At 48.3% G+C, this 18,309-nt stretch overlaps 1 protein-coding gene across 1 annotated transcript in view; it reads right to left on the bottom strand.

The window, feature by feature from the left end:
- Window positions 1-18,309, bottom strand: part of cacna2d2a (calcium channel, voltage-dependent, alpha 2/delta subunit 2a) — a 758,554-nt gene that overhangs the window by 17,069 nt on the left and 723,176 nt on the right. Inside the window, exons 32-35 of the mRNA XM_041191642.1 lie at window positions 4,465-4,517; window positions 3,633-3,688; window positions 2,566-2,689; window positions 1,454-1,563 (exon numbers count right to left, since the gene is read on the bottom strand). Of these exons, the coding sequence (XP_041047576.1) occupies window positions 1,454-1,563; window positions 2,566-2,689; window positions 3,633-3,688; window positions 4,465-4,517 (343 nt within the window). The remainder of the gene's footprint in view (window positions 1-1,453; window positions 1,564-2,565; window positions 2,690-3,632; window positions 3,689-4,464; window positions 4,518-18,309) is intronic.

Genomic DNA, 18,309 nt, shown 5'->3' with positions numbered 1-18,309 from the left:
AGAGAGCACATGACTGCACCGAGGAGTCAGTGGACACAGACGTGTGTCGAGGTAAGCATGGAGACAGCTTCTAGCTTGGACATTTACTATACATATGTATATAGTTTCTGGTAGTTAACACTACAAGTATCTTAATAAGACCTACCGAATTATGCCCAACACCTTACAACAGCCTCTCCCTATTTCTGTAATTTCCTCAGGCCCTGCAACAACACCTAGATCTCCACACTGCGCCAATTCTGGATCTTGAGCATTGGTGATTTTAACCATTCCATCATTGGCTGTTGCCTTGGCCCTATAGCTCTGGAATTCCCTCCCTATATCTCTCTAACTCTCTTTCTCTCCTTCCTCCTTTAATATGCATTTTAAAACCGACCCCTTCAATCAAGCTTTTGGTCATCTGGTTTAATATTGCCTTATGTAGCTTGGTGTCAAATTTTGTTCCATAACGCTTCTGTAAAGCACCATGGGGCATTTTATAATGCCAAAGGCGCTATAGAAATATAAAATTTTGCTGTTTTTATTACTACTACTGAATCTCCCACTATCAACATCCTGGGGGTCACCATTGACCAGAAATTGAACTGGACTAGCCAAGCCATATAAATACTGTGGCTACAAGAACAGGTCAGAGGCTGGGAATTCTATGCTACATAAATGATCTCCTGACTCCACAAAGCCTGTCCACCTTCTACAAGATACAAGTCAGGAGTGTGATGGATACACTCTGCTTGTCTGGATGAGTGCAGCTCCAACAGCAGTCAAGAAGCTCAACATCATCTCTTCTAAGTCACAATCATCCTGACTTGGAAATACTGGCGTATCACTGTTCCTTCACTGTTATTGGGTCAAAATCCTGGAATTTTCTCCTATCAGCACTTTGGGTGTATGTGCATACCCAAACTTCAGCTTTTCCACAAGGCAGCTCACCACCACCTTCTCAAGGTCAATTAATGATGGCTAATATATGTTGGCCTTGTCATTGGTGCCTAATTCCAGTGAATGAATGAAATAAAACAGGTCACTGGAACCTGCTAATGCTAAAGTTCCAGGAACTCCCCTCACACCAGGTCACTGGAAATCTCTCACACCAAGTCACTGGAAATCCCTCACACCAGGTTACTGGAACCTCCTCACACCAGGTCACTGGAAATCCCTCACGCCAGGTCACTGGAAATCCCTCACGCCAGGTCACTGGAAATCCCTCACGCCAGGTCACTGGAAACCCCTCCACCTGGTCACTGGAAACCCTTCACACCAGATCACTGGAAATCTCTCACACCAGATCACTGGAAACCCCTCACACCAGATCACTGGAACCTCTCCACACCAGGTCACTGGAAGCCCCTCACACCAGGTCACTGGAAACCCCTCACACCTGGCTTCCTTGGGTGGTGAGCTAATGCTACCAGCTGTGTGTAGAGTTATGTAAAGATATTTAATGACAGGATACATCGCACCTCAGCCTGAATCAGTTTGCTTCGGTCACACTGACTACAGGTTAACTTCTCTGCCACCACGAACAGAAGGTTGGTGTTCGCTAATCTCTGTGCATGGTAAAACCTGTGACAAGACAGAAAACTTTACTGATGGTCTGCAGTGGTTGTACTGATACAGTCACACGTGAATGTTGGTCGAGAGGCTTACTCGAGTTGAACAGAACCATTTCTGACAAGATCTTTGTTGTATTTGAAACCTAAAAAGTCTTTGAGGCAACTTAAGATATAAAGATTGAGAGACATAATGATTGAGAGCTCCATTCTCGGAGATGCAGAAGTGTCACAGCAGAATTATATTCTTTAATTAAAAGGGGCATACTTTGGATTTCTTGATATGTGAAGTATTTTCCTGTTTCACTGATCAGTAGATCTCTTCCTAAGCTACACCAGGTAGCGCCGACTCTTGGGCAAAGGAGGTGGATTGGGGCACAAATTGGATCCTTGCTGTCAGATAGTCATTAAAACATGTCAAATTGTAACATTAAAACTGAGCTTAAGTGGTCATTGTACCAAAGTACCTTCTCTGCACAGGTTTCAGTGTAGAGCCATCAAGCTATTGGCTCCTTCAAAAGGCCAATGCAGACACGATGGGCTCAATAGTCTCCTTCTGTGCTGTGACCATTCTATATTGCCCAGGCAGTATGGAGCAGCAATTCTCCTATTCATCAGCCATGACAATTTTCTCTTCTCACACTTAAGTGTTGGGTGGATATTTGACTATGAGGGGCAACACAGTCAATCCAATCCTATCCTCACTTGATATGCAGACATACGTGCTTAACTCTCCCTGTATCTCTCTCTCAGCCAAGAAGCACTGAGGCCAACTGCAGCATTCTTTTTCTGACATTGGTTGAGATTAGTTAACCTAGTACAGATAAGAGGTCAAACCTGGGATTTTCTGGTTGGTTGAGTTCAATTACACCAGGTGGTCACTTTACTCACTGGGCCAATGGGGAAACTAAAATCATTTAATTGTTGTGATTTATTTTCATGTTCCTTTCTTTTAAAAGTTAGGTTTGGTTCAATGGGAGTTGCCATTGACCATTTCCTTGTGTCAGTTGCCAACCTGGAGCAGTTGCTGCAGTCAATTAAGTTGCTGTAGGATCTACTGTTGTTGCCAAAGTAGTATTGTGTCTGCTTGGTGACACAGCTCGTCTCTTTCAGTTCAACACCATCTGCAAATGTATCATCTAGTAACAAAGGGACAGGGAGAATTAATAGAGGGTCATGTTAGCAACCAGTTCAAAAACTTACCCGGAAACATCAGCAACAGCAAATAGCATTGAGTAATGGAGCAGAATTAATGATTTTCTGTTAAGATCCAAACACTGATCTTGCTGCTACATTTGTAGTGATCTTGACCTGCCCTGTATTTGCAGGTGAAATAGCTCCAGTCACTGCACTGGTTCCCGCCTGTCTGCTGAAAGCGGAAGCATCATCAGGTGAGAGGCCTCCACAAGCACCAATGTGGTTGGGGCTTTTTGTGTTTGTTGTCAAAAAAGAAAAAGGCACCCCCCACCCCAAACTCACCCTCCTCCTAGCATCTCCCTCACCAGTGCTCATCCCCAGGCTGATGTTTGTGGTAACTTTGAGTTCTGCCTGTTTGCTGCCCCCTTCCCCCACCCCATTGCTTCGGTTGGATATAGACTCTATGGTTCCACCAAGAAATTGAGACGGAAGGGGTGGGAACGTCCACTCCCATCTTAGCTGGGTGGCAGCTCTTAGCACTCTGATCCCCCCACTCCTTCTCGAGGAATCACTTGGAATCCCGGAGCATCGTAAAAATCATAGAAAAAGTACTCTCTGAGCATAAATTCAAGGAATCTGAGCCCTATAGTGTGAGAACTGTGTACTGACTTGTGTCACATGTAGCAACTGGTCTAAGTAAAAATTAAACAATCACGAGATATGAGCCAACCCATAGATCTAGATAGTGGCGACAGAGGGATGTTGTCAGAGAAATAACTTCCATCTTGTCTTAAATTCAGGAAAGGAGTGTTTTAAGGTGGATATTCAAATTTTCATAAGTTGATGTGTGTACCTGAAGTAGAAGTGAACCAGGGCCTAACTGACCTGATTAATTTTCCTTCCTAATTAGTACCTCCCTCAAAGAGACACACAAGAGACTCGTACCTGCTTGGAAGCTGAGTTGTAAGGTAAGGGCATACAACAACTGTTGCAATAAAGACCTGGAAGAATGAAGCAAAGCACAATCATTAAGTGAAGATCTGATACATGAGCATTTCTGTTATTAGAAATTGAAACTCTATCTCCAAAGCTGTGGCATTCTCTGGCATTAACATGGTTTAACTATGGATTCTAGTTTAGTGATTCTGCTTTGTCCACATTTAATTTGCTAAAAGCTACACCCATTGTGAAACTCATTGTGGGAATTGCTTGTTCAAGAGTTTACATCAGAAACCTTTCCTCTTAACCCAAGTAATGCAAGAAAAGGTGGTAAATAAGAAGGCTCCTTCCAATGATTCATATGCAATCTACAAGGAATGTGATGCTAGCCATTTTAATACCAGTTTTTCACTGAAAATGGAGTGAGCACACAATGAGCTCTAGAATGGAAGTGTTGAAGTTTCTGTGCCAACAGTCTTTTGTGAAGATCTGGCTGATGAAATTGGGTGTTTTCTTTGAAGTTTGGAAATAACAGCTCTGTGAAAGGGAGATACTGTTTAATTTATAAATATTCAAAATAAATTCCTCAGCAAAGAACAAGTAGGAGATAATACTCATTCATCCTCATAAGACCCTGGCTCTGCCTTTGACTCACTGCCACACAACCAGGATCACTCGCAATGTTACACATACACAGGTACAACACTGACTCTCTCTGACTACACTTAAGCTACAATGTCAGATAGCACTGGGGCATGGCAAAATATTGGATCACCTCTGGGAATTCTCACATTTCATTTGTGGTGAGACAGTGTGAAAAATAAGAGCGTTATCTTACCAGGCAGCAGCTGAGCTCCACCATGCCAGGTTCAGCAAATCAGCAACTGTAGGCTTAAACAAAATGTAAAGCATGGGTCAGAGGTTTTCATCAATAGAAAGATCCAACCTTTCTGTTACCCTTAAAGGGCAAAGTTCTGATCAATGTGTAGATTTAGTGGAATGTATTTTTCCTAAACTCTATTGGATAAAGACCTGGAAACGGGAAGACGTGGTGAATGGTTGTTTTTTGGACTTGAGGAAGGTATACAGTGGGGTTCTCCAGGGGTCGGTACTAGGTTTACAGAATTTTGTAACATATTTTAATAACTTGGACTTGGGCATACAGGGGAGATTGAAGAGCTTCCCTGAATAGAAACTAATGTTGAAGCCTACAAGCATGTCTCTGGTGGGAAAAGGCTGCACTGTAGTTGAGGCGAGATGGCAGGGCAAGGACTGCACTGTGGTTGATGGTAGTGCACAAGCACGTACAGGTGCTGGAGGGAGGCAAGTGGTCACACGTTAGGGATACCTTGTATAAAGTGACCATTCCTCCGCAGCTGAGACAGTTCAGACGCAGCCACATTGACACGTTTGGAGTCGGGCCTCTAGCTTATCTGTCCACTCAAACAACGCAGAGGCATGAAAATGACGCAAAATGCTCCAGAGCTTTTCACCCCTTGGGCACAGACTCCAAACTAATGAGAGTTTTAGTGGATGCAGAACAATAGGACGACTGGGCAAGCTGTACAATCTCCTTGCAAAAACTAGCCATGGAGCAGTCACTGGTGGACGCGCTCACAGCCCCCTTTAATATCTTCGTTCAGGTTTAGAACAGTCTCCCCCATGGTTCAAACTAACAGTGCTACCTTGCAGCCTGGGTTCGGAGAATGTCTGCGCCTGAGCTGAGGGCACAGCATGCAGTCACTCACCAATCGGTCGGGTGGAATGAAGCAGAGGTGAGTGTGGTTTCGGGCAGCCATGCAGTGCACTAAACTCTGGCCATCCAAATGGTAGCCAGCACTTTCTGGATGCGTTAAGGGGGCTTTCAAACTTAAGCAAAAGAGTTTCTTAGAGCACCCATGCTAACCCACTTGTCTCTTTCTTTCATCCTGCAGGAAGAGTATATCAGGAGCATAGAGCCTGGGGAACCTAGCTGTACGCCTCATGGCTTACAGAGAACAAAGACAAAGGAGAAGAGACTGATGGAGGCACCAGGCTGGGTAGAGGGAGGAGCAGCATCTGCTGGAAGAAGGGGCAGATCGGGCTCCTGCACACATTGCTGAAGAGCCACAGTGAATTGTCACTGGTTGGCGTCTCGCTAGACCCAGGGTCCGCAGACAGTGCTTGGCATTCCTGCAAATGACGGAGAACCAGTGTTGCCACAGACTGTGCATATCTAGGGAACTGGTCGGTCACATCTGCCATCTGCTGCAGGATTTGATGCCATGGGGACATGGAGGGCATCTGCTGCCAGTGGCTGTGAAAGTGACCTCAGTGCTCAATTTCTATGCCAGTGGGTCCTTTCAGGGTTCCACAGGTGACCTCTGTGGGATATCACAAGTCTTCACCCACAAATGCATCCATGAGGTCACGGATGCCACCTTTGTGAAGGCACACAACTTTGTTGTGCATTTTGCCTGGGATCAGGGAAGCCAGGAAGCAAGATCGCTGGGATTTGCCCAGATCTCAGGTTTCCCACAGGTGCAGGGTGTCATCGACTGTACTCATTTGGCACTCAGATTTCCATGGCAACAAACGATCAACTACATCAACCATCACTTGCTGAATGTTCAGCTAGTATGCGACCACCACAAACTCTTCCTGCAGGTCTATGCACGGTTTCCAGGGAGTGTCCACGGATCGTACATTCTCAGTAGGTCTCAGATCCCTGATGTCTTCAAGGATTCAGAGAGGCTGCAGAGTTGGTTCCTCGGGGACAAAGGCTACCCGCAGGGGACAATAACACCCGTGCAGCGGCCTCAGACTGCAGCTGAGAGAAGGTATAATGAGGCTCATGCTGCAATTCACACTCTGGTGAAACAAACCACCAGCATGTTGAAAATATAGTTATCGTGCCTGGAATGGTCTGGCAGTGCCCTGCGATACAGTCCACAAAGGGTGTCATGCATCGTTGTCACCTGCTGTGCCCTTCATAACATAGCACTGCAATGGGGACAGAAACTGGCTGAGGAGGTGGAGGAGCTGACCGACTCCTCTGATGTGGAGGATGGGAATGAGGAGGTCCTCGAAAGCAAGGATGATGGTGATGGTGATGAATCCATTGCACTGGCCAGATGAGCCAGGCACACTTGGGAGGCCCTCATATTTGTTAGATTCGTGGAGGGTGACGACAACATGCAGTGAGGAGACACAATAGACCCTCATGTTGCATCTTTGAACATTTGACTCCTGCCTGGCTGCTGGTAGCGCACATACCCTCTGTGATATGGCTTCTATCATAGAAATGCAGTGGATGCTTTTAGCCCCTGCATTCCAGACACGCGGTGGGGATACTCCATAGATCCTCACAGAGCTTATGTGACTGTCTGCCTCCTATGAATGGCTGATGGCAGATCGCTTGCGCTCTATGAACAGGGTCATATCTTGGAGATGCAGTGGGGAAAATTTTAAGTTCTCCTGATCATATGGAATCCTTCGTCAGCTGAACCCTTAAAGACAACACTGTGACTGGATACAGATCCAGAAGAGAAGGGGGCCCAGCCGCAGCTCAAAGGTGCTGAGAGCACACAGAGAGAATGACGGAACTCTGTGTCACCAGCCCAGGACATTCTGGCAGCAACTGATAAGCCCCATCAAGGTGCAGGCATGACTGTTGTGATCAGTGACAGTAAAGGCGCACCAGGAGTGTGCTGAGAAGGTTGCACAAAGCACAGGGAAGAGACTCTGGACTGAGACACCTACCTTTATCTTGTGCAGAGACCAAGGTTTCACATCTGAGTGCATGAACACTACTCATCAGAACAAGGAGCCATAGGCAAGGAGACATTCTTCAGAGTTTATTTGCAAGTTTATGATGTACAAGTGAATAACACCTGTGCCCAGGCTGTGCAACTAATTCTCCTTAACTGTCTTAACCCTGCCACTGCGTGTTGGTGCTCCCCGGACATCTACAGCGGAGATGAAGGCAGCCTGCTGACTGTTGCCGCCCGTCTAGCACAGACCTTGACAGGTGTGATCTGGAGGGCCCCGGCCTGCTTTCAGGGTCCTGCTGTGTGGCAATGGTACCCTCCTCAGCTTCTGGAGCTGGATTTGCTGGGATCACAGGAAGAGGGCATTTGGATGGGCCAGAGACTACCGGAGTCACCTGGGTGAATGGCCCTGGAGTGTGCATCTGCTGCTCCTCCTACCTATGGTTGCACGAAGGCCCCTGGCTGACACCTTGATGAGAAGGGGAAGTTGGAGTGAGATCAAGCTGCCCACACCCCTCTCACATTGACACTGTTGGAGGCCAACTATGGCATCAACGATAGAGTTCAGCCTGCACAGCAGTGCAGGATCGATGTCCTGGATCTCTATGGCAGCCACCATCCCAAAGTGTTGAACTTGGTGCGTTGGCATGCCGGTGCTATCACCTCAGACTCCATCCTGCTTTGCAATCTGAGGAGTGCAGCGGACATCCCTTCCTGATATTCCCGAGCTTGCCTTTGCAGCTCCAGCAACCGAGGATCGACTTTGAGTCCAGAGGCTTGTCATCTGACTTGGACTCAGCAAATTTCTGGTCTCCAGAAGTCCTTCGAGTGCCAGAAACCTGGGAAGTCCCTGCCTCAGCCTGCTGTGGATCAGACAGTGTGATGTGCTCAACACATTGTAACCCTGAGGCTACTCTAAAGCTTGGTCCCCTCAAGGTGTGTGTCTCCGTGCTGATGGAGGGTGTGGGTGAGTGCTGTGATGGGTCTTCAAAGAGGGTTTCAGCAGGTTCCTCTTTTGAGGTGTCTTCGGGGCTTGGGTTGAGGACCTGGGTCATGGACCCCCTCAACTTTTTCCCAGATGTGCCTGCGAAAGCAAGGAGAGATAATTAGTGCATGGCAGTGGCCTGTGAGACAGGACACATCACTCACAGCATGGTTGTCTGATGGATATTGCACTGCTGGGTCCTCACTTGGTTGAGCACCGCCGACCTCACCTTCCGCACAGGAACAGTCCAGATCCTCGCTGGCCAGCTTGATGACTCTATTTTCAAAGTCTGTGAGGACCTTGATGTCAGGCATTCCTCCACCAGTCTGCCATTTCTCCCTTTTGTTGTGTGCCAACTTGTCCTGCATGAATACAGATGGAGAGAGTGTAAGCAGGACACCTGCCAGGCAAGATGATAAGTATGCCTGGCATGTGTGGGTGATGAGTGGTGTCGTGGATTGGATGAGGACAGAGCGTGTGTGTGAGACAGTGAATGGTGATGTCCCTTGAACTGACAGTGAGTGAAGTCCCTATGGATGTGTGATGGGTTTGTGAGTGTGTGAACTGAGAGTGATGAAAAGAGTGACATACCCTAGTGGAACAGAGGAGATCATTCAACCTCTTTCTGCACTGGGTGGCTGTCCTCTTTTGCAGGGTGTTGACGTTGACCAACACTGCCACCAACTCCCATGCTGGATTTGTCACCTTGCTTGCTGGTCTCCGCCCAGAGCGGGGGTAGAGGACATCGCACTGGGCCTTCACTGCGTCCAATAGGTGCTTGAGGGACGCATCGTTAAATCTGGGGGCAGCATGTTTCCTTCCTTTGGCAGCCATCAGCTTCCCATTCTTTGAAGAGTGCTAACTCGTGCAGGATCTTCCATTAAATATGGCGCCCAGATTACTGAAGGCCTGAGGTGATGGTGGGGCAGGTGAATGAGAGGACGTCCCACCAGTGACCAGCACATTATCACATTCTGCTCTCTGCTTAATGCCACCATCAGCACCTCCTTTAGCCAGTACCACTATCATTAACACTCCTTTATTCTTTTGTCCAGGACATCTTTGGCAATCTCTCCTTTGCCTCCACCTATCACTGGCTCTCTATCCAGCTTCACCTGCTCCACCCCCCTTAAACAGTATAAATTTCATCACATTTTACTTCTCTTTAGCTCTGAAGAAGAGTCATTCGGACTCGAAATGTTTTTTTTCTCTCCACATTAATGAGATGGGGTTGGGATGATACGATGTGAAAAGCTGTCATTGCAGCCGGCGGGTAAAACGTCCTTTTTCCTGCCCGCTACTGTGCTTTGTGCAAATCTGGAACGATTCCGCCCTATGTTCCAGTCAGCACCAGGCACATACTCTGAAGCACCAGACATAACTGTATGTGCACAAATCATTCAAGGTGGCAGGGCAGATTGAGAAAGTGGCTAAAAAAGCATACAGGATCCTGGGCTTTGTAGAGACGTAGGCCGGGAATTTCTGTGCCCGCTGGCGCCGGGCTTGTTTAGTGGCGTGAGTGGACAATATGGCGGAATAAGTTTCACAACGATGTGAAACCAGTTTGTAATCGTCTGCTCAGCCCGCCAATGGCAGGCCAAATTTCCTGCCATCAGATATCGGGAACCTCATTGTAATACATCTGCGTATCATTATTAGGCCAGCCTGCCAGAATTGTCCACCCCAGCTGGATCATCCACCCACACAGGCGGGAAAACACGTTTATGTGTTTCACAACAGCACATAAGCGATGTGCACGTGGCGGGCTGCACTTTGCCTGGGACTTCAAGGTTTGTTTGCCTAACTTGCTTCGGGCAGCACTCGCAGTCCCAGGCTTCACAGACAGCACCACAACACTTTTAGGTGGGCTCACCTACCTACCCAGGTCAGTCATATGTGCATGGCTTTTCAATGGTTGCAGGGCTAGGGCTTGCTTGGAGAAGTGGGAGAAGTGACTTCAGGCAAGGGAAGAGGCAACAGGACGAGGGTTATACTGCGGAAGGAGGGTATCCCAGGGTGTGTGTGGGGGCACATGTTGATCTATGCAAGTGGCCTCAAGATGGCGAGGACTAAGGAGGCAGTCTCCAGAGGAGATGAGGCCAGATGGAGGTGTGAGAGTGTGTGTGAGAATGGGTGGTGATGTCCCTTGAACTGGCACTGAGTGAGATGCCAGTGAATGTGTGATGGGCTTGAGTGTGAGAGTTTAGAATGATGAGATGGTTGCTATACCCTGGTTACATAGATGAGATCATTCATCCTCTATCTGCACTGGGTGGCCAACCTCTTCTGTGCAGCATTGGCACTGATCACCACTGTCACCGCCTCCCAAGCCGGATTGGTCACGTGGCTGCACATCCTGTGGCCAGAGTGGGGGTAGAGGACATCACGGTGGGCCTTCACGGCATTCAAAAGGCATTTCAGTGATGCGTCACTAAACCTGGGGGCTGCAGTCTTTTTGCCTTTTGTGAACATCTTCCCTGTAGGAGTCCTGGGCTGGAAGCACTGAGATGTGTGCGCGTGTCTGGACTTTAAATATGGCACCCGGCTTGATGAAGCAGTGAGGTGATGGTGTGGCAGGTGAATGAGAACTTGGCATGTTTCACGGGGATGCATAACTAATGCGGTGGGTTTCGTGAAATCCTGCTATCGCAGCCGGTGGGTAAAACGTCATTTTACCCATCCGCTACTGCACTTAGAGCAAATCTGGGACGATTCTGCCCATAGGAAATAAGGAGATCAGCCATGATCTTATTGATTGGCGGAGCAGGCTCAAGGGGCCGAATGGTCGACTCCTGTTCCTATTTCTTATGTCCTGTATCCCTGCTCTGGCTGCAGGATGGGCAGCAAAGTGACCAATCAGGCTTGGGAGGCAGTGGCAGCAGTGGTCAGCACTAACGGCTTTCAAAAGAGAATAGCCACCCAGTGTCGCAAGAGGATAAATAATCTCCTACGTTCCACAAGGGTAAGTCACTCTTCTCATCACTGTCAACTCACACACTCACAAACCCAGCACACACCCACAGGGCCCTCACTCACTGCCAGTGCAAGGGACATCACCATTCACTCTCTCACACTCACCGTCATTGTCCTCATCCTGTCCATGGGACCACTCACCATCCACACAGGCCAGGCACATTTATCATCTATCCTGGCAGGCGTCCTGCTTACGCTTTCTCCATCTTTATCTATGCAGGACAAGCTGGCTCACAACAACAGGGAGAGATCACAGACCAGTGGAGGAATGCCCGAAATTAAGGTCCTCACAGACTTTGAAAACAGAGCCATCCAGCTGGCTGTTGAGGATCTAGACCGTTCCTGTGCTGACAGTGAGGTCAGCGCTGCTCTACCAAGTGAGGATCCAGCAATGCAACATCCATCAGACAACCATGCTGTGAGTGATGTGTCCTCTTTCACAGGCCACTACCATGTACTAATTATCTCCCCTTGCTTTTGCAGGCACATCTGGGAATCAGCCAACAGATTCCATGATCCAGGGTCTCCAATCAAGCTCCGAAGGAACCTCTGAAGAGGAACCTGGAGGCAACCTCCCTGAAGTCCCATCACAGCGCTCACCCACACCCTCCACCAGTGCAGAGACACACACCTCGGTGAGACCAAGCTTTAGAGGACCCTCGGGATCACAATCTGGTGAACACATCGCATTGTCCCATCCACTGCAGGCGGGGGCAGGGACTTCCCAGGTTTCCGGCACTCGGCGAACTGCTGGAGGCCAGAACGTTGCTGAGTGCGAGTCGGATGAGGAGCCTCTGGACTCGGTCATGTCACAATTGCTGGAGTTGCAAAGGCAAGCTCGGGAACATCAGGAAAGGATGTCCCACTGTACTGTTCAAATTGAAGGTGGACGGACTCCTCCATCGTGTCTTGCAATCTGAGGTGATAGCGCTGGCATGCCAACATACCGAGGTCAACATTGGTAGGATGGTGGCTGCCATGAGATCTTGGTCCAGGACTTCATTCCTGCACTACTGTGCGGGCTCAACTCCATCGCTGACGCCATAGTTGGCCTCCAACAGTGGGCACGCGGGAGGGGTGCCGGGCAGCTTGATCTGATTCCAGCTCCCCCTGCTCCTCACGGAGTCAGTCTGGTGCCCCTAGGCACCCATAGGGAGGAGGATCAGCAGGTACACACTCTGGGCCCATCCATCCAGGTGACTCTGGGAGTGTCCAACCCATCTGAATCCCCTCTTCCTGTGACCTCAGCAGCTCCAGCTCCACAGGCTGAAGAGGGTGCCACTACCACAAAGCAGAACCCCGAAAGCAGGCCGGGTCCCTCCAAGTCGCGGCCCTCCAGAGGACACCTGCCAAGATCATCACAGACAGGGCATTGCAGTCAGCAGGCTGCCTCCACCTCCCCTGTGGATGTCTGGGGAGCACCAAGACGTAGTGGTAGGATTAGGAAAGTTAAGAAAAATTAGTTGCACAGCCTGGACACGGGTGTTAATCATTTGTACATACTGTTCACTATTGTCAATAAACTCTTAAGAATGTCTCCCTGCCTCTGGCTCCTTGTTCTGATCAGCAGTGTTCTTGTCATTCAGATGTGAAACCTTTCTGCACAAGATAAAGGCAGGTGTTCAGGGCCTCTTCCCAGTGCTCTATGCAGCCTTCAGACCATAGTGATAGTCTGGCCTCACACTCCCTGGAAACATTACTGGTGCCTGAACCTCAGCAGTGCTGGTCATTGTCAGATTGTAGTGGGCAGATGCCACAGAGTTCTCTCATTCTCTCTGTGAGCTCTCAGCACCTTTAAGGAGGGTCTGGCCCTCATCTCTTCAGCATCTGTGACCAGTGATGCTGTGCCCCAGTTCCTGGAGGGCTCAGGTGCTGAAGACAAATAAAGCATCAGGTACTTTTAAAGTTTCATGGCTGCGTCTCTGTGATATGACCCTGATCACAAGCGCAAGCGAGTTGCCCTCGGCCAGACAGGAGTCAGACATTCTCAGAGACAGTGTGAAGATTTATGGAGTTTCCTCACTGCATGTCGTCGACATCATCATCCTGCAATCGAGCGACTATTAGGGCCTCCACTGCATCTCCATAACATTAGCATTCTCACAGAAGGTATTCAGGCTGCCATAAGCCAGACTGGAGTCAAATGTTCACAAATGCGATGTGAGGAACTATGGGGTCACCTCACTGCATGTCTTCATCATCCTCCACAAATCTAGTAGCTATGAGGGCCTCCTGAGCGCGCCTGCCTTGTCTAGCCAGTGCGAGGGCCTTACCTCGTCATCTTCAACTCTCAGGACCTCCTCACCTTCATCCTCATCAGCGTCATCATCGGAGGAGACGTGCAGCTCCTCCATCTCCTCCTCAACCAGCTCATCTACCCATTGGAGCACCAGGTTGTAAAGGGTGCAGCAGACGACGATGATGCATGACACCCTCTGCGGATTGTATTGCAGGGCTCCACCAGACCGGTCCAGGCACTGAAGCCTCACCTTTAGCATCCCAATGGTCTACTCCACCAAGTTGCGAGCTGCTGCATGAGCCTCATTATAGCGTCACTCTGCTGCAGTCTGAGGCCATCTGCAGGTAGCCCTTGTTCCCAAGGAGCCATCCCTACAGCTTCTGTGGACCCTGGAAGACTCCAGGGATCTGTGACCAACTGAGGATATAGGTGCCATGGACACTCCATGGAAACCATGCACACACCTGCATGATGTGTTTCTGGTGGTCACACACCAGCTGCACATTCAGGGAATGGAAGCCCTTGCAGTTGATGTAGTCTACCATGTGTTGCGATGGAGACCTGAGTAGCACTTGGTTGCAGTCAATTGCACCCTGCACCTGTGGGAAACCAAAGATCTGGATGAATCCAATCTCTCTTGCATCCTGGCTCTCTTGATCCTGGGCAAAATGCACAAAATTGTGTGCCCTTGCAAAGTTGGCATCTGTGACCTCATGGATGCATTTGTGGATGGAGGCTTGAGAGATCCCATAAAGGTCTCCTGTGGAACCCTGAAAGGAGCCATTTGTAAAGCAATTGAGCGCTGCGGTCACTTTCACAGCCATTGGCAGTGGATGCCCTCCACGTCCCTGTGGGCCAAACCCTGCAGTACCTGGCAGATGTGACCGACCAATTCCCTAGAGATGCACAGTCTTCATTAACACTGGTTCTCGGTCAGCTGCAGGAATAAAAGGCGGCGCCTATAGACCCTGGGTGTTGCTAGGCGCTGAGCATCAGATGCTCGCTGTGGCTCTGGAGTGCTGTGTGCAGGAGCCCCAGCCACCCCTTCTTCCTGAGGTTGCTGCTCCTGCCTCTGCGCAGCCAGGAGCCTCAGTCGCTCTCTACTCCCTCTTCTTCATGCTCTGTAGGCCATCAGGCATACAGCTAGTTCACCAGGCACCATGATCCTGATGTAGTTCTCCTGCAGGAAGAAAGAAAGAGACACGTGGTTAGCATGGGTGTACTAAGAACCTCTACTGGTTAAATGCGATGGCCCCTTAACGCTTCCTGGAGTGTGTTGGCCACCACTTGGATGGCCAGAGATTAGGCGCTGCATGGCTGCCCTGTTAGCTTGAACCATGGGGGAGACTGGTCCAAACCGGAATGCTGACACTGCAAAGGGATGTGAGCGTCTCCAGCAGTGACTGCTACATGGCCAGCTAAAGCAAGGAGATTGTACAATGTGTGCAGTCTAACTGCTCTGCAGTCCACTAAAGTGCTTATGAATTTGCAATCTCTGATGCAGGGGTGGGGGGTGCGGTGGGGGCTCTGGACATCTTGGTGGCACTTTGATGCCTCTGCGTTATTTGATTGGGCAGATAAGCTAGGAGTCCAACCCCAATCATATCAATGTGGCTGCGCCTGAACTGTCTCAGTTGCAGAGGAATGGTCACTTTCTACAGGTTTCCTGAATGCGTGGCCATTTCCCTCACCCACCTTATCCCCCCCCCCCCCACAGCCTGAATGCTTGTGCGCTATATTCAATGGCAAGGCTGCACTTGTCCCTCAACCTCAAAGGTCTCCTCAGAGGTAGGGCTGCACCTGTCCCCTGCTCCCGCTCACCCTTAAAAGTCACCTCTGAGGCAGGGCAGCACTTAAACCTGACCCCCTGAAGCCTGCAAAGCAACAGGTGACCCTGGCGAACTCTGCAGAACATTGCTGCTCACTCACCTCCAGTTCACCCAAAGTGCAGGCTGCCAAGTGTACGTCGCCTCTGTGCTGGTGTGAAACACGTCAGCGTGCTTTCCCGCCGACATGGACGGACAATCTGGGGGGGGTGCAATAGCTTGGCAGGATGGCCTTATAATGATATGTTGATATATTACAATGAAGTTCCCAATGACCGATGGCGGGAAACGTGGCCCATCATCAGCGGGCTGAGTGGAAGGTCGCAACCTGCCTTCCCGCCGTCGTGAAACCGATCGCACCATATTGTCTGCTCACGCCACCTATCACGCCCGCCGCCAGCAGGCACGGAAAATTCCGCCCAGGGTGTTATTATGGGGTGGAGTTGAGCAGAAACTCTCCCTATATGCTGATGACCTGCTTCTTCACATCTCTGATCTGGCCTCATCTCGCCATATTTTCTCTATTCTTGAGCGATTTGGTCATATTTCAGGTTTTAAAATTAATTTGCAAAAGAGTGATTTTTTTCTTATCAACTCCGCTGCAGAGTTACCTTCTTTCTTCCTTCCCCTTCAAGGTCTCAGTAAACAGTTTTAAATATTTCGGAATTTTAATTACTCAATCCCTTGGAGACCTTTGTAAGCTCAACTTGACCCTTTGTTGGAACGAAGAAAGCAGGACCTAGCATGTTGGCCTAGCTTACTCCTTTCTTTAGTTGATTGTATAAATTCTGTAAAGATAAATATTTTGCCAAAATTTCTATACCTATTTCAGTGCACTCCATTGTTTATCCCCAAGTGTCTTTTTGTTGCAATAGACCAATTAATTTCTTCCTTTATTTGGAATAAGAAAACACTCCGAATTCATAAAGTTTTTCCACAAAGATCTAAGCATTTAGGTGGTTTGGCACTGCCAAATTTTTAGTTTTATTATTGATCACTGATATCCATAATATTTCTTTTTGGCTTCATTCGGACTCAGCTAGTTTAGCGTGGGTGCAATTGGAGGCAGCCTCCTGTCAATCTACATCTCTGCCTGCTCTGTTGTGCTCCTCCATTTCTTTCTCAACCCTTTTCTTCAAACCCTATCATTAGGCAGTGACTTAAGATTTAGACCCAGTTCAGAACACATTTTGGGCTGCAATCTCTCTCTTTTTCCAGCCCTGTTGATGTAAATCATTTACTTCTGCCTTCATTAGAAAATTCTGCCTTTCAAGTCTGGCACAAGAAAGGCATCAAAACCCTTGATAGCTTATATATTGATAATATTTTTGCTTCTTTTGACTCTCTCTCTCGGAAATATGATCTGCCCTACACACACTTGTTTTGCTATCTACAAATCAGAGATTTTGTGCACAAACAAATCACCCAGTTTTCTTTATTGCCCCAAGATCACTGATTGAAATTATATTAGAACCAAATCCGTTTGTTAAGGGGTTAATTTCCAAACTGTATTCTCTAATTTTTTCACTACACAGCCCTTCACTTTCTACCTTAAAAACACTTTGGGAGTAAGATTTTGACTCAGACTTAGAAGATAACTGGAAGTTATCACTCATACCTCTCGTATACATTCCTCATCTGTATGTGCAAGACATGGGTTGCTACAATTTAAAATCTTACATCGTATCCATCTATCCAAGGTGAAATTATCTAAGATTTATCCAAATTTTGATCCAACCTGTGATAAATGTCATACTGCCCCAGCCCATTCATTCATGGGCAGAATTTTCTGCCTGTCGGGTGGGTGGGCCTGACCCAATCTGCGGCGGGCAGGGAGCCGATCCCCGCCAGTGAAGCGGGCCGCACCTCCATTTTATGTGGGCGGGCCAATTAAGGCCCGCCCAGAGTGACGTCGGCAGAAAGCGCTATGCACTTCCTGTGTGGGCGGAGGGTATTCCCTAAAAGTGAGAGTGCGCTCTTTTGCGCATGCACATGAAAGAACACACATCTCCCTGAGGTTAAGTGCAGCCTCAGGGAGATCGCTTCCACTTTGAACAATATTAAAAATGGGAAAAAAAAATTCCCTCACATGTCCTCCTGATGTGACAATGTTGGGACATGTTCATAATTCACAGATTAACGTCATTAAAATTTTTAACACCCTGCATGAAACCTCACCTCGCCTGTGGATGAGGTTTCATGTTTTCTCTATTTGCTGCCGGGGCTCCTGGTCTGCTCGCCAAACTTAATGTTGGATGGGTAGGTCCTTTAATTGTTTAAATGATCCTGTCAATGGCCTCAATTGACCATTGACAGATCGGTAGGCCCGCAGTTGATTTTGCTGCGCCCCGCCTTCCTGAAAATTTAAATGGGGCAGGATGACGTCGGGGGTTCCGTCCCACGTCATCCCATGTCATTTTATGCGTCGGCGAGCGAGCCCTGCCCCCTGCTCGCCGACGGCAAAATTCTGCCCCATGTGTACTGGTCGTGTCCTAAATTGGCTTAGTTTTGGACAAAAATCTTTACACCACTCACGTATTTTCAGCAGCAACATGGAACTTTCTCCTATTACAGCACTCTTTGGAGTGGAACTAAATGATATCCCTCTTACAAAAATTCAGACTGATGCACTTGCCTTATCAACATTATTGGCTAGACGCGTTATTCCATTAAATTGGAAACAGTCTGCCCTATCTTCTTTTACTAATTGGATACATGATCTTGTGCAGAATCTTAAACTTGAGAAAATAAGAGGCTTCACTGATAGATTATATGAGGCATGGCAGTCTTTCTTGGATTATTTTGAGGATCTCCGATTTCATATAACTGACCCTAATTAGGTTGTGTATATTATATCAAGTAAAACTATATCTGACCTGTGATTTTTGTTGATTTTCTTATTATTTTGTGG

Source organism: Carcharodon carcharias, chromosome 7 (assembly GCF_017639515.1).
Source record: "Carcharodon carcharias isolate sCarCar2 chromosome 7, sCarCar2.pri, whole genome shotgun sequence".
In the NCBI taxonomy this organism is placed as follows: Eukaryota; Metazoa; Chordata; class Chondrichthyes; order Lamniformes; family Lamnidae; genus Carcharodon; species Carcharodon carcharias.
Note: the sequence above shows the minus strand (reverse complement) of the source record. Positions and strands in the feature narration are given on the sequence as shown.